Source organism: Carassius auratus, chromosome 40 (assembly GCF_003368295.1).
Source record: "Carassius auratus strain Wakin chromosome 40, ASM336829v1, whole genome shotgun sequence".
NCBI lineage: Eukaryota > Metazoa > Chordata > Actinopteri > Cypriniformes > Cyprinidae > Carassius > Carassius auratus.
The window spans coordinates 9,357,379-9,373,225 of NC_039282.1; the positions used below are offsets into that span (position 1 = coordinate 9,357,379).

At 38.9% G+C, this 15,847-nt stretch overlaps 1 protein-coding gene across 9 annotated transcripts in view; it reads left to right on the plus strand.

Moving 5' to 3' along the window:
* Nucleotides 1-15,847, plus strand: part of bcas3 (BCAS3 microtubule associated cell migration factor) — a 234,816-nt gene that overhangs the window by 39,638 nt on the left and 179,331 nt on the right. For all 9 annotated transcript variants that reach the window (XM_026226466.1, XM_026226465.1, XM_026226469.1 and 6 more), the window contains one exon: nt 13,781-13,914. In XM_026226466.1, coding sequence (XP_026082251.1) covers nt 13,781-13,914 — 134 coding nt within the window. The remainder of the gene's footprint in view (nt 1-13,780; nt 13,915-15,847) is intronic.

The following is a 15,847-nucleotide window of genomic DNA, read 5'->3' on the forward strand; positions in this document are numbered from 1 at the left end:
GTGAAATATTACTTCTATTTTAATATATTTTTTTAAATATTTTTTTTTTTTGTAAACCGTGATGATGCTTTTTTTGTGTCTACGACTCTTTGTTGAATAGAAAGTTCAAAAGTACCGCTTTTATTTAAAATCTTGTGTAACATTGAAAAATGTTTTTACTGTCACTTTCAATCAGTTCAGTGGCTTAATAAGAGTGTTAAATACACATCCAGCCAGGCTAACTGAAAAATACTTATTGTTAAATCCTGAACTTGGTTTGAGAATCACTGAATTTGGTCCAGTCCTTCTCATGTGAAGGGTTGGTGTAATGTTTTGGTTAGTCTTTCACTGAAGATTATAATTCCAGCCTAGGGAGGTCACAGCCCTGGTCCCCTGAGTGCTGAGCCCCCAGTGTGGCCCTTTGTTAGGCGTCCTCTGCCCTCATGAGGAGTGTGCTCTGGGGCGACTTGTTTTAGATAACAGTGGGGTGCTGTAAACTTCAAACAGTTTGACCTTCACCTGTCAGCTTTATTCAGAAATAATGGGATGTGTCTGTTATCACCTCATTTGCTCGGGCATAAATTGACAGGGCTATAATAATTGTTTTGAGTTATGAAATTGTTTGGCACCAGGAAGGCTGGAAGAAATCCCTGTAGTCCCCGATACAGAAAAGAGCCTCCAGATATGCTGACTAACAAGGTCAGGCTAAACGTTCTCTGAGACCGGTGTTCACATCCATGCTGTAATTTACGTTCCTGACATCATTAACACATGATCAAAAACAGCTCTTTGAGATTTGCAAGAAATGCCATCTCGGCACTATGAAGGAACGTGAACGGCAGCTTTAAGTGAGAAGTTTAGCCTCGTCCATCTAGCCTGACTTCCAAAATGAACATTGTTGAAGCCACAGTGGAAAGTGTCACTCCGGCCACAGGGCCGACCGCAGCTCCATCCGGACGGTTTTGATTTCAGAGAGGGAGAAGGTCGACTTGAAAAGAAACAATGTGGCGACTTGACATTGACTGGAACGTGCAAACCTCCACTGAAAAAAAGCAGCAGCAAAAACACTTATGTAAGAAATCCACCTCAACAGTGTGTGTTTGATGAAAAACAGAAGGGCGAGGGTAGAAAATGGCGGCAAGTTGGGTAGCTGGCGCTTGTGCTGTGGTGTTGGAGCTTCTATTCATAGGCCTATAATTAAAGGATGCTGCTACGAACAGTGGCTTGCAGGACTCACTTTAGCCAGAGTATCTGTTTTTCACTCCTTGTCCTCTGCTGATCTCTCCTCTCCCCTTTGAAGATGTTTCTACAAAGTTTAAATGGCGCTAAACTGGTCTTAATCGATAGCAGAGTGAGCGATTGGTGTAAGGGTACGGTTGCGTGCAGTGCGAGGATGGACAGGTCTCATGGCCCATGAGACACTGTAATTCCACTCAATCACGGAACTGATAAGCATCAAGGAATCTACTCTTGCGAGACAGCTTAGTTTAGCTCAGTTCATTCTGGCTGAAGTGTTTGCTTGCGGGTTCTTAAAGGGGAAGGGTGATCTGAAGAGCATGTTTGTCTGTTGCGGATGTGGCCTTTCTAGCACCTACTCTCATGAGTCACTCACAAACACCCAACTGTAGTGTTGTAGAGTTTAGATTAATGTTGTTTAGAAAACTAAATATATTAGGCAAACTTAGCTTTTGTATATATATATTGTGACGAGAGGGGCGGGGCCGAGAGACGTGGGAACAGGAGCGAGGCCGGTGGAGTGATTGGGAAATGAGCGACACCTGCTCGACCCACGGGTCTCGAGTCCCACAGAGGAGATGGAGGGATATAAAACCATTGCGACGACAGTGACGGACGAGAGAGGACCAGGCCTGGACTTTATTTTGTGTTTGCTTTTTATTTGTGCGCAACAGTCGTCCGCAAGAGGGGCTGTTGCGCTGTTTTGTGTTTATTTTTGTAATTAAAGTTTAATTTTGATTGTCCGCCGGTTCCCACCTCCTTCTTCCTGATGATTACGAAGGTTTTATTATTACAGTGGTGCCGAAGCCCGGGAGAAGGATGGACGCGCTGCTGAAGATCCTTCGCCGCTGTGGTGAATCCGCGGTGCCATCGAGCAGGCGAGGGAGTGTGCCGCCATAGATGCTCGAGGCGGTGGGCTGGAGTGAGTTGCCGGGTGATGTGGAGGGGCGGCTGCCGTCCGTGAGGGAGCGGAGGGGTCGGCGCCGTTCGCCAGGGGGCCGGAGCCTGCTGCCATCCGCCGGAATGGGGAGGAGCAGGGAACGGGGGACTCCTGCCGGCTGCCCAAAACTGGAGGAGCCGTCGCCGTCCACCGGGCGGCAGAGTAGTGTCGTGCCGTCTGCCGAGGGCCGTCCAGTGCCACCGCCAGGCACCGCAGAGGAGATCACCCAGCTGGTGGAGGGCCAAGCGACAGTGCGTCTGGGAATATATATATATATATTAGGGCTGGGCAAGTTAAGTCAGTAATTGATTAACAATAATTATTTTATTGTGCGTTATAGCGTCTGTTGCTCACTGACTCTGAATACACATAAAGACAATTCATAGGTCACAGGAGTGGATGCTCCCAATCAAATTATTTAGGCTAAGCATCAGCATTCACAAACCACTGTCCACTGTTTTTTTTTTTTACAGAAAATAATGCAGTAAGCTCGTAATAAAGACTTCATACGTGTGAAATAGGACATTTCCGATAGCACGTGAAGACAGCATAGAAGTAGTTGCTCAGCACAGTGGAGTGCATTGTTTTGTTTAAGGTGCACTGTGTAATTTTTAGAGGCATCTAGCGGTGAGGTTGTGATTTGCAACCGACGGTTCAGCCCCTGGCTACGCTATAGAGGCCGACACATTTAAAGACAGCAGAGAGCAATGCCATTTCTTTACAAAGGTAAATCAAGGTATAACAAAGGTATATTATATATATACTTAATTATTCAATAAATCAATGTTATTGCAAATGTTAATGTTCTTGTTCATCATTGTGTCAGTGTTTTATTCGCAAAAACAACAAAGGGACGCATTCTGTAGAGCAGTTTGTCCGTTTAGGGCTACTGTACAAACATGGTGGCGACTTCCATGTAAGGGGACCCGCGGTGTATGTAGATAGAAATACCTCAATCTAAGGTAATAAGAACATAACGGTTCAATAAGAAAGGTCTTTATACACCTCTGAAAACAGTTATATATATTATATTGCATTTCTGTAAATAGTTTGGTGTAAATATTACACATTGCACCTTTAATTTTGTGGTTCATAATTTTGAGTTATAAGGGATGAGGGAACACGGCTCTCACAATATATATCTCTTTACACATCTGTTGCTTTTGCTGCTCAGAAATATTCACGCAATCATGCAGCATGTATCAGAAGATCTGCGCTCCAGCGGTTAGCGCTCATGCTCACTGATCTATATATAACTGAACCGTGCTCTGGCCCACCTCTTCCAACCGAGCCAGGGACTGATAAACGGAGTTAAACGAACCAGGCTTTGGGGGTTAAGATTGCCTAGTGTGAGCACACCCTAACTATTCTCCCTAACCCTAATCATCCCGCACACACAAGTTTCTACCCGCCCATCAAGTGTTGTCCCATGCTGCACTCTGCTGTGATGGGTCCCGCAATCGTGCAGATCTATAATGGGAAGGTGCCCGTTATAATGTTATGATCGAGGCTCTGGATAATAACTAGCATAACTTGTTTTTCTATAACAAACTATAAAATATTTTCTCTAAAAACGTTAATGTCCTGGCAGTGACAAATAGCTGGTTTTATATTTAATTTAATTACATTAATCTTATAGGTTAAGATTTACAAGAAATATTTTAACTGCTACTATGTAAGCAGTTATGTTTACTGCTGTAAAAAAAAGCACCTTATTTGTTTAAGTGTTTGCAAACCAAACGTTATCACACTTTTGTTCATATAGCAGTACTTTTAAAGTAAAAATTGTTGTTGTAATATATAAAATATTTATTTATATATTTATGAAATATTTTAAGAAACATTCGTTTATTCATTCATTTATCTTGTAATGATGACAGGGACATCATATGCAGTTCTCCTGCGTGAAGCATGATCTCTATTTTATAATGGCATTATGAAATCTGATGTTTTTTCAATGTTCTCTTGTTGCTCTAATTCTTTCTTCTATTCTATTCTATTCTATTCTATTCAACCTAAAATGATGTGTGCATTTTTAATAGAGGCTTTGAGCAAGGACACCCTTGTAGAACGAGCATGTTAACCAAAAGATTTGTCCTTAAATTACTACAAATGACGGTGTACAATTTTTTATTAAAATAAGTTATTTTAGGTCAAGCTACAGTGTTGCAAATTCCAATTCCAGACATATTAACTGTCAAACAAAACAATCTAAAAGTTGTATCTTGGCTATTTTTTTTATGATGTTTCCAAAAGGTGGTAAAAGCAGTGTCTTGTGAAGTCTGTACCTCAGTTTGTAGTTGTAAAACCTTAGTCAGGTGCTTTGGTTTCACGTCTTCAATGGAAACATCCTCCCTGTTCCCCCTTTCATTCCTCTTGACCTGAGAAGAGTTACCTTCTCTTCTTCACCTTTAGTTTCTAGCTTGTTTTTGTAGGAAGGATTGCCTGTGTAAACCACGTTTTTGCTGACAGCTTTATGCTATTATGCTCGGAGGCTTTTTAGCAGTTGTTTTAGTTTGATTGGCTTTAGTCTCCAAAAGTTCCACCAGATTCCCAAGGAACATCCGACGTTAGTTTTCCAAACACCTCAGCTGCAATGAATGATCCATCCTTAAGGTCATTCCCCAAATTAAGGGCATTAACATTGAAGCACGGCATGAAGCACTGAAGAATTGTATTTGCTGTGGTAAAGGTTTCAGAGGATTAATTAGCTCACAAAACCCTTTCAAATAAAAGAGAGTGCTGAAATGTAAAGAGATTATAGCGACTGTCTGTTTCCTGAGAAAGGATTACTCTTTTTCCATACTCCTCCTTTCTGCAGTCAGACTCTTATCTAGAGATTGCTGTTTAGCTCATTTATTTGGGGCTTTCAAAAATCAAACGAAAGCCTGTTTTAGGCTGACTAAGCTTCAAGGAGACTGTGCTTTTCCACCACTGAGCGTAAAATAGATTTGTACTGCCGTCAAGCATCAACTGCATTTTGTGGCCATAGATGGATCCACAACAAGAACCTTCAAAAGCAATTTCATGGCTGCATAAATTGTTAGCTCAGGATAACAAGGCAGTGTTTACAATTAACACTTGCCAAATTCCACATGCAGGTTTTTTTTTTCATTTAGTCATTTAGCCTACAGCGAATTGTAAGAATGATAATCTGACTGGTGTAAATAATATTAAGTGAATCAAGTTATAGCAATGATTTACTAAAGAAAATTATTTTGACTTGCATGTCATTTATTAAGTTTTGTCTCAGAGAGCAAACTTCTGCTTCCTCTCCAGATCTCAAGGGCAGCACATATAAGAAAGTCTTCTTCACCCCTCAGTAAAAAAAAAAACAAAAAAACAAAAACACCTCTAATGATAATATGAAGACTGGGAACAAAATGAAGGTGGTGCTTGACAGCAGTGCTCATGTTTATAAATATGTATTTTTTAAGCATTATTACAAAAAAACTTGTACTTTTCTGTTTCTGAGCTGACTTATCAGGAATATTTATCAAGGACTTATTTCAGGTAAGTCAGCTCAGGAAATGGAATAAACTGAAGTATAAACAAATAATAAAAAAACAAAGGCAATAAAAGGTACAGGTAATGAGGGAACTTCGGTAGAATAGTGAACTGCGGTCAGATGAGATGTTGTCAGGCCATATGTCAGTAATAACCAATTTTCCTGTCCTGTCAGCCGTTATACTGTGCTCGTAGAACATGCTCTTCAGTTGCACACACAAATGCAGTTGTGGTGTGCTCTAGCCTGTATAATTTTTTGGGAATCAATTTTTTATTTCTTTTTCAAAGAGAGGGTCATATACAATTGTATACAATTTCTTCAAAAATATACCATACAAAATTGACCCTCTAAACCCCTCCAGTCACCCACCCCACCCAGCCCCCCAGCGGTCCCCAAGTCCAGGCCACCTTAACAATAAAAATGCAATCAAAAAACAAATTGCCTACAAAATTTGTAGAAGAGAAAATAAATAAATAAAATAAATAAATAAAATAAAATGCAATATAAATAAAAACATTTTTTTTACAAATAAAATATGAAATAAATAAATACATACAAAATATAGAGGCAATCTACAATATGATAACCTTAGGCTAAACAAAAGTACCACATAAATCATGTTAAACATTCAAAATATACCCCACCTTAATTTCTACTAAACTTGAAGTTTTTCTGTTAAATCCTTTGCAACTACTCTCTATGCCTCAATGGTTGAGGCTCTAGCCTTATTTATTCTGGCTGTTGAGAGTTCTAACATTACTATTTCATGAAACTGAAGTAGCCAGTGTCGCACAGATAAAGTATGAGGAGGGAGCCATCTTTATGCAATTATCTTTTTGGCCGATGTTAGTCCTGTCAACCAGATCTTTCTTTGTAGTGCAGTGAAACCTAAACTGGAATCATCATTTAGAAGAAGCACTACTGGTTGCACTGGTATATCTTTTCCTATCATATCAGACAATATTGAAGAGATCCTTTCCCAGAACTCATAAACTTTCTCACATTCCCACACCATATGCATAAATGTTCCCACTTGTTGGTAGGTACAGAAGCTGCAATGGGGACTTAGAGATAGTTTAACGAGAAAACGTTTCTTTGGTGTCCAGTACAATCTGTGACAAAATTTGTAATGAATTAATTGGTGGTTTGGATTTTTTGATGCACCGAATATATTCCCCCATACAGTCTGCCAATCAATCTGGTCAACAGATAACTCCCTTACCCAAATAGTATGCAATGGTAGTTGTTTTACCTTAACTTCAAGAAGGCGAGAATAGATAGCTGACACTACATTTTGTTGAGAAAAATTAAAGAACCAACTGTGAACAGGATGTGTTTCGAGAGCTAAGCCCCAAGGGACTCCGTATGCTCTGAGTGCCGAACGCAATTGCAAGAATAAAAAGAAGGATGATGCAGGTACGTTAAATGATACAGCTATATTTTGAAAACTAAGCATACCATTATCATCCCATATGTCAGCAAGAGTCCTTATTCCTTGCTTCGACCACTGTTCTGATGTAAATGGTTCAGAACCACATTTAATATTCCTATTGCGCCAAAAAGGAGTCTGCAGATGCCATTTGTTATCATAGCTTAATTTCTCCACTGTTTTAAAAGTGTTAATTGTGTTCGTTATAATGGGGCCAAATTATTGGTTGCAGTACTTTAAAGAGAGTCCAGAAAAAAGTACATCTTCAAGTCTAATTGGTTTGACAATTGCTTCTTCTATTTCTCTACAGGGTGTGGGGATCAACTGCACGCAGTTGGAAGGCTTTGTGATATAACTCAAATTTAGGCAAAGAGAGACCTCCCTCCATTTTAGTACGTTGTAATGTAGCCAATTTTAACTTTGGTTGTTTGCCATTCCAAAGAAAAGTGCGAATTAAAGAGTCTTTTCCACCATTTTGATGAAGGTGACAATGGAATCATGGCACTAAGAAAGTTAACCCTAGGTAAAATATTCATCTTCACAGTTGAGACTCTGGATTGCAGTGATGCAGGAAGTGTTTTCCATCTGTCAATATCTGTTTTAAGCTTTTGAAAAACTTTGTCGTAATTTATATGTACAATTTATTTTAAATCAGACTGAATAAGAATCCCTAGGTAAGTTATCTGATTTGTGATCGGGATATCTGTTGTTATCTGCATACTCTGAGCTTTTTTGTTTAATGGTAAAAGAGATGATTTGGACCAATTGATCTAGCCTGTATCATTTAATATCAAAGCATGATCAATGAGCATGCAGTTGTTTTAGTTATATCGTAAGTTAAGTCATGAAGTTTCCAAACATTCTTTAAGCCATTAATTGTTATAGTCCAGTGATATTTTTGTTTGCACAAGGAGACAGATGACTGCCAGTGCTCCACGCAGAGTTCTGATCTCACCATAATCTAGTTTTTCTGGAATGACAAGACTAAATTCAATGTATCCAAGGCACTTGAAGAAAACTACCTGCTGTTTTGCTGAGACACAGACAAGTTGAGGCAGATCCAATTGCAAGCATTTTATTGACAAAATTAAAAAAACACATGGGTAACAAAAACAGGAGCTAAACCAGAAATCAACAAGGAGCAACAGCTGATTCTTCGTGTCATTTCAGATGGACTGGATGATGCTGAGATCTGATCTTTGTGTGGAGAATGGGTTGGTTGTCAGGCTCCTTGTGTGCACAGAAACTCAGTGGATTATTACAATTAATAGCAAAATGAATTTAAACTGCTATTTACTACTGACACATTAAACAAAAGGTAGATATAACTGGCTTATCTGACTTATCCCAAGAAAGTCTGATGCCTATTAAACATCATTTCCTCCAAAAAGAGCTCAGGAAATGTGAGTAAAAAGTGTGCAGATTCCGTGTGGGCCTAGTGACAACCTACACTTCCATCCTTCCTTAATGGACGTGACCTCGTGGTCACCTTGGTTACACTGGTTCTCTAGAAGGCAAATTTCGTTGAAGTGTTGAATTAAAGAAATGATTGCCTTCTGCCGAGAAAAGGTCTTTATGATCTATTAATATTCAAGCGCTTACAGGTGGTTTGGCTGTAAAGCAAATACATAAACATTCTCCTTCGTTACACTTGAATGTGGCTCAAATGAACCGTGAGCACCTTTTCCTCCTCCACCTACTATTTTTTTCCTCTCCCTTCCTCAAAGCTCTCAGTTTAATTGTGGATGTGGCTTCATAGCTAAGAGCGTTGAGTGCCTCTTCAAGCCAGCATGCCCACAGCAGCAGCGTACCATGTTTAAAGAGCATATCCTAGCTACCAATGTGCCTAGATAAACAGTATCCCTGGCCGCACGACGCTGCCCCCTCTGGAATCCACAGCAGTCATCCCTGCAACCCAGAGGAATGGAAACTGGAGATGGCATAACATCTGCCCGGCATACCGCGAGACTGCACAGATACTTTGCCAGGCCCCAATCTGCCACCCCGTCCTCGACTTCACACAAACACAAGCTGCCTCCAGGTTGGGATCAAACAGCCCAGCTTTTAGAAGTTCTCACTTAGTCTGTAAAAGATTAACAAGTTATTGACTGCATGTTGACCCATGCCGGTCCCCTCCTCTCCTTAGTACTGTTATCTGATGGTTGGAGTGAGGGTGGCCTGTGGACTTAGTGAGGGGTGCTCGCTCCGGGCTTGAGTGGGCGGCTTTGATGTGAGATGTGCAACCCTGTGTGTGTGTTATACAGCTTTCATAAACATCTCCACAAGTGCAGCATGACAGGAGAGGAGGCCGTCCAATGGACTCACAAAGGACCACAAACACGCATGCACGTCCGTGCTTTTACAACTAATGTGGCCAGCCACAAGGACAAAATGCTGTGATTGATTTGTTTATTTGTTCTTTTTTTTTTTCTTGCACGAAATTCATGTCTGCGGTATTAGAGCGCACCGATTCCCAGCGTCCGCCCTTTAAATCCACATGTTTATAATTTGAGATTTCCTCTTTTTCTAAGGTCTTAGGCGAGTGCTGTTAATTTGAAAGGGATACTTTTGTTTCAGTCCTCTGACTTTGCCAAGTTGGAGGCCTCTGCTTGTCGGGCTGCTGAGATCATCGAAAGTTGGTCGGGGAGAATGCCTAAGACACTTTTAAAAATAAATCATGGCTATGAGGAGGTTTAGCAGATGTTTTGTGTTTAAAGACTTGTTAAGGGGAGAACAACAAAACGATGAATGCAAGTATGAAGAATCACTCAACAGCTAGCGAATGTCAGTTTCTTGAAAGGATATTCTGAGGTGTATTTCGCAGTTCATATCAATGCGGTGGGGATGGTTCGATACCATAATTTTGGCTTCGGTACGATACCAGAAAGTAATACCATGGTATCAATACTAATCGATACTATAGATGGCAAATAACCAGCCTCAAAAAATAGGTGAACTAAAAAAAAAAAATGCTTATCATTTATAGTATTTATTAATCTTGGTTAATGTTAGGTATGCGTTTAATGCATAATGTAATGTTAACATACTAAACATGTATTAGTAGCCTACATTTATCATTTATAAATAATCATTGACCTACATTTATAAGTACTATAATGCTGTTGATGAATTATATATATATATATATATATATATATATATATAAAAAAAATTACAGTGTTATTCTAACAGTCACAGTAATATTCCAAATCACGTTATTATTTCTCTCTCCCTCAGATTGTTTTCAGATTTCAGACTCAGATAGGCAAAGAAAAAGCTTTAAAAATCTCTCTCTCTCTCTCTCTCTCGCCTACTTCACTACTTGAATCAACAATCCACTTTTTTGTTGAAAATAGGCTCATTTTCCAACTCTCCTAGAGTTAAACAGCTGAGTTTTACCATTTTTGAATCCATTCAACCGATCTCTTGGTCTTGTGTTAGCACTTTTAGCTTAGCATAGATTAATATAGCAAAACTGTTCATTTAAATCAACTAATTTCAATCAAATTAAATTAGTATTTGACTTTTAATGCAAGTGCAAATATGTGACCAAAATGTCACTGGTTCTATCGCACATGTTTGAGCTTTCGTGTTTACTGCGTCATATCTTATGTTCGTGTGTAAATCAGTTGTGAATGCAAGTTCAAATTAAGTCTGAATTTATGAATGATGCACTTACCTGTTTATCTCTTAATTCTCGGAAAAGATCAGGATGAGTGCGCGACAAATGCTAAGCAAGATTTGATGTGTTGAATCCTGTGGTCAGTTCATTCACGTTTATCATCAGCTTTGTATGCAAATTAATGCCATATTACACTTCTACTGTTCTCTGTATTTATTAGTTTTGGGTGCGTTGATAGAGTTTCATCTGTCTGATACATGGCGTTATTCTTCAGGTTTACCGATTTACATGATATAACGAACTGAGCAAAATTATGATATCATACAGTATTAAATATAATATGTACAGGTATTTTTCCAATATGTTTGTGTATACCACACATCCCTACAATGTAGTCCGTTCCAACTTGCTGAAGTAAACTGCTTTTGATGTACGATTTCAAACATTTTGAAATATAAACGAACAAACCCAATACATATTTATCAATTAATACTTATTTTGAAATGGGATTTTAGGTGTTTTTATAGCTGTAGGTCATTAGTTTTGTTCCACAATGGGAACTTAAGTTGTTTCAATGCTGCAATATCTTATTTGCTTTGTTTTCACAGGGCAACATTTCGAAGTGCAGCAAAATTTGTTCAGTATTCTTAAAATGTAGTATGTGTCGGGACACTATTCTTGCAATGCACCTGTTTTGGACAAGAGTAATGGCTATGATTTTAAGATGAAGAGCTTTGGTTTACTACAGTGACTAAAGTGCTCACCCACGGAATAAGACACTGCTGCTTTTTGAATACCGCATTTCCTATATTATGAATTATGATACAGCTTGGTTCATTGGTCTGTTCGGTTGTTTGATTTTCTCACCACAAGTTAACCACTTCAGAATTTGTTTTCAGTCGTGTTGAGACCAACTTGTTCAGGCCATCCTGGACCGATTGTTTTGGTGAATATCTGAGCTCGATTGCAGTGTTAATATATTCCTTAAAGAACAGAAAGAAAACTTGCCAGAAGATGGTGTTTGTTATGCAAATGTAGAATGACAAAAGGGTGAGTAAATCACATTTTTTTTTCCTTTCGGGTGAATTATCCCAATATTCCTTAAAATATTTGATTACTACAAGAATTATGTCATATCGACATATGTTAGTATTGTAGCTCGAGTACGCAAAAAAAAACAAACAAAAAAAAACTCTTTTGCCTTGAGGACAATGTGGTATAAATAGGATGCATCAAAAATTGCTTTAACATCTCAGGTTCCTAAAATTTTATGGCTGCTTACCATCACAGAGAAACTCTCTTTTTAATTTAGCTTCCCACAGGCCAACCAACTGACGCCTCTTCACGAGGCTATGTATTTAAACAAGGCCGCAAAAGCCCCAGCACTCGTTTCCATTCTCCTCTGGCTTTTGGAGAACAGAGTGTACCATCAGCAAACTTGTGTCCCAACAAGCTGGCCAAGCCTCATCTGTCAAAGCCAGGGTAAGCGCGAAAGTGGCGGGGTGAGGGAGAGGAAGCTCCCAGATAAACATACCGCAGCGCCTAAACTCCTAATCACTCTACGCTTCCGTTTGTAGCCTCTATAATTAGAAGGCACTCTCTTCCATGTATTCCCAGTTGACGCAAATGCTTCTTGTGGCTTGGCACCTCATTTGGGGCGTGGGTTAGTTTATGGCCAGGCCGTAGCTTGGTTTAGTCTTCTGATACAGCATAAATAGCTAACCGCTGTCTAATTCACTGGCCGACTCTTTTTTTTTCTGTTTCGTTGGCGTGACCCTTCCTTCTTTCACTGCCGCAGCCCATCGCTGCATGCTTCCTGTCTTACCGCTCAATGAGATGGCAAAGCCACACCTAAAGAAGATTCTATTCCCAAGTGTGAAAACGAAAATAACGTGGGCAGAAATAGGACAGATGAGCTTGTCTGAGACGGCCACTATTCCATTATCTTGTTTGGGAGTTTGTCTGATCTTCCAGTAATATACTCCATTTTAGATTTGTCAGACCACCCAATAAATGCTCGCCACAAATTAAACCCCTTTGTGAACTGGGCATTAGAGATTCAGAATTTGAAAATCACAAATTATTGTCATCTTAAATTACATCAGTAAGATCGAGAGCCAGCGGCTAAATCCATCTTAATCGTTGTGTTGGAAAAATATTTCCAAAGCGGTAGTGACCAGACTTTCATGTGTGGAAAATAGCCTGTAGAGCTGTCACGCTGTTTTTAGAAATGAGTTGTATGCGGGGTTGCGTTGCCATGAAGATTTGCTTCAGGGTTTTTTTCTATTGTGGTTTAGTAAGTGTGTTGTTTACAGTAAGAGCTTATACTTTCTGTAGTTTCACTAACTTCAAATAAAAGTGGGAAAATGAGAGGCCCTGTCATCAGAGGTTCCACTTGGGTTCTCCTGCTGTTGTATTTAAAACAGATCCACATATTCTCTGGCACGGACAGCTGAGGGAAGATCTTGACATGCAGTTAATTCTAGAACACAAATTGCAGTGGAACAATATTACCCTTTACAACCATGTAAACGTGTCTCATGAAATGCTCCGTACTTGATGGCAGTCGTTTTTGACTTGCAGTATGTTCTTCTCAGTTTAAAGGAACACTCCACTCTTTTTTTTTTATTATAAATAAGCTCATTTTCCAACTCTCCTAGAGTTAAACAGTTGAGTTTTACCATTTTTGAATCCATTCAGCCGATCTCCGGGTCTGGCGGTAGCACTTTTAGCTTAACTTAGGGTAGTTGCAAAATGCCTATTTTCAGCTCAGAGTTGGTGCACTTAAAGCAAGTAAATGTTCAAATGAAATGTATATATGTTTAGAGGCCATTACTGCCATTTATTGATGTATGAACGTGGACTTATCAATAGGCCACAATTCAGAAACACTGAATTGATTTTGATCCCACCATTGGTCCCCAAATCCAAATGGTAAACCCCAAGAAAGTTTATCTAGGGCTGGGAAAATCCTAAAAACGTAAAGCTTGGGGTATCATATCTGTAGCATGTAGCATGGTATTGGTTACCATGGTGAAATAAATGATGCTCTTCTCTGGTCTTCAGGTATGTTACTCGTGACTGCAGACACCCTTGGCCATGACTTCCATGTTTTCCAAATCGTGACTCACCCATGGGCGTCTTCCCAGAGTGCAGTTCATCATCTATACACACTTCATAGAGGAGAGACTGAGGCTAAGGTAAGAACATACAGTATGTGTATGCACAGATTTACACAAAAGCTTTTTCTTACTTTCAGCACTGCCCATTAGCACGCACATATGGAACAAACTCATAAACTTCTATCCTCCAAATGGAAGATGTATCCACAACAAAAAGAAACTGTCTTGCATTCAAGGAATACGTGGACCATGTGGGATATTAATTTAAACTTCAAAGCTCCCCGTTCCATCCCTTGCTCACACGCACATGCCCATGTACACTCAGGCACTTTTCGAGGGAGTTATTGAGATGAAATATTGCCTTTCTGGACTCTTTTAATCATTAACGTAATCATTTAAAAGTCTTTGTAGGCCACCCACAACTGTTTATGGTTGCCTGTGCTTGTATGGCTCTGGAAATGTGCAATTTGAAGATGTTTTTCATCGTCAGTGAATCCCTGCATGTTATCTAAATAATGTCAAGAGACATAAGGTACCACTGAGCTCCAGAAGAACACTGTACTGCTGTCTCAGCTCCTTTGTAGTATGTAGGGCAGTAAATGTTAGACAAAAAATGTGGGAATGTCCCATCTGATTGATTTTGAACATGACTATGAGATACATAAGCCCTTGCTACTGTGGTATATATGAAACATGTGAGTGTAACTGTATCCTAAACATTTGTCACTGTTCAGAATGTTTATTTTTATTTTATTTTTGTACGTTTAGTCAGTTCGTGGCTTCCTTTACCTTGATTTTTAATTCTACATGTATCTTTGAGGTAATCTGAAGACCTAGCTACTGTTGACCTGTCCACCAACTTAAGGTTAAGTGCATCAGGGCTTTTCCAGAGTCACAGCAACATGAATATTTGTGTACCTGGAGAGCTTTTGCCCCCCAGTACAAAACAAAATGATGTGGATCCATGTGAAATATTTGTGCTCTCAGCAGTTAGTCTTTGCTTATTCTAAAACTTCCTCCCCTGTGACTCCCATGTTTAGTTTTCAACACTGTTGAATCCAAAGACCCGAAACTTATTAGTTTTGCCAATATGTTTTCAATCACCAAGGCTGCAAAAAAAAAAAAAAAAAGGCTAAAAATACCTCAGACGGCTGGTGAGAGCTTAGATTGTGCTTCTGACTGGAGCTTTTACTCTTGCACCTTGGGGTCAAGCTTGGGGCATGTAACACCTACGATATCTTAGGCTATGAGGTCATGGACTAGAGGATATTCCCACTGGGACAATATGGTCGCACTTGCGACTTTACACTACTCTCTTAAATCCCTGGAAATAGACTATTGGCAGCTCTGAATATAGGCTCCTTAAGTTTTCCACTTCATCCCAGTTTTATAAATGACAAATCTAGAACAACTAATGGTGTTATCTGAAAAATAATTTGAATTAAATAATTTTTTTCGATTTTGTTCAGTTAGCCAGATGTTTGTTGCATTTTAGTCCTGCTTAAGTGCAGTAAGAAATAGTTTAGAATTTACAGCTAGAACATAGTTACTGCTTTACTGCTGTGAAAACTAGAACGGTTGTATTACCTGGCAGGTTAGATAGCTTGTAGAAGTAACCGTAATATCTCTATTATAGTCACATGATTTGAAGCCCCATTTTTTTATTTTTATTATTAGTTATTTATTTTTATTTTAATATAATTTATTTAAATGTTTTCACTTTAATAGATATTCTATTTTAATTCTTTTTTAATTTTATTTTTATTTACCATTTTAGTAGATTTTTATTTTTATTTTCTCTTCGTAATAGTTATTCTTTTTAATTTATTTTATTTTTGCTAGTTTAATACTATTATTTATATTTTTACTTTTTACTTAAGGCAGTGTATAGTGGTCTAAAAACATATTTGATCAAATAAATTGATGATTCTTCGATCCATTTTATTTATTTATTTTATGTAACGTTACTCAGGTTGAATAGTTGAAGCGGACATCTAAGGACATGATCAGC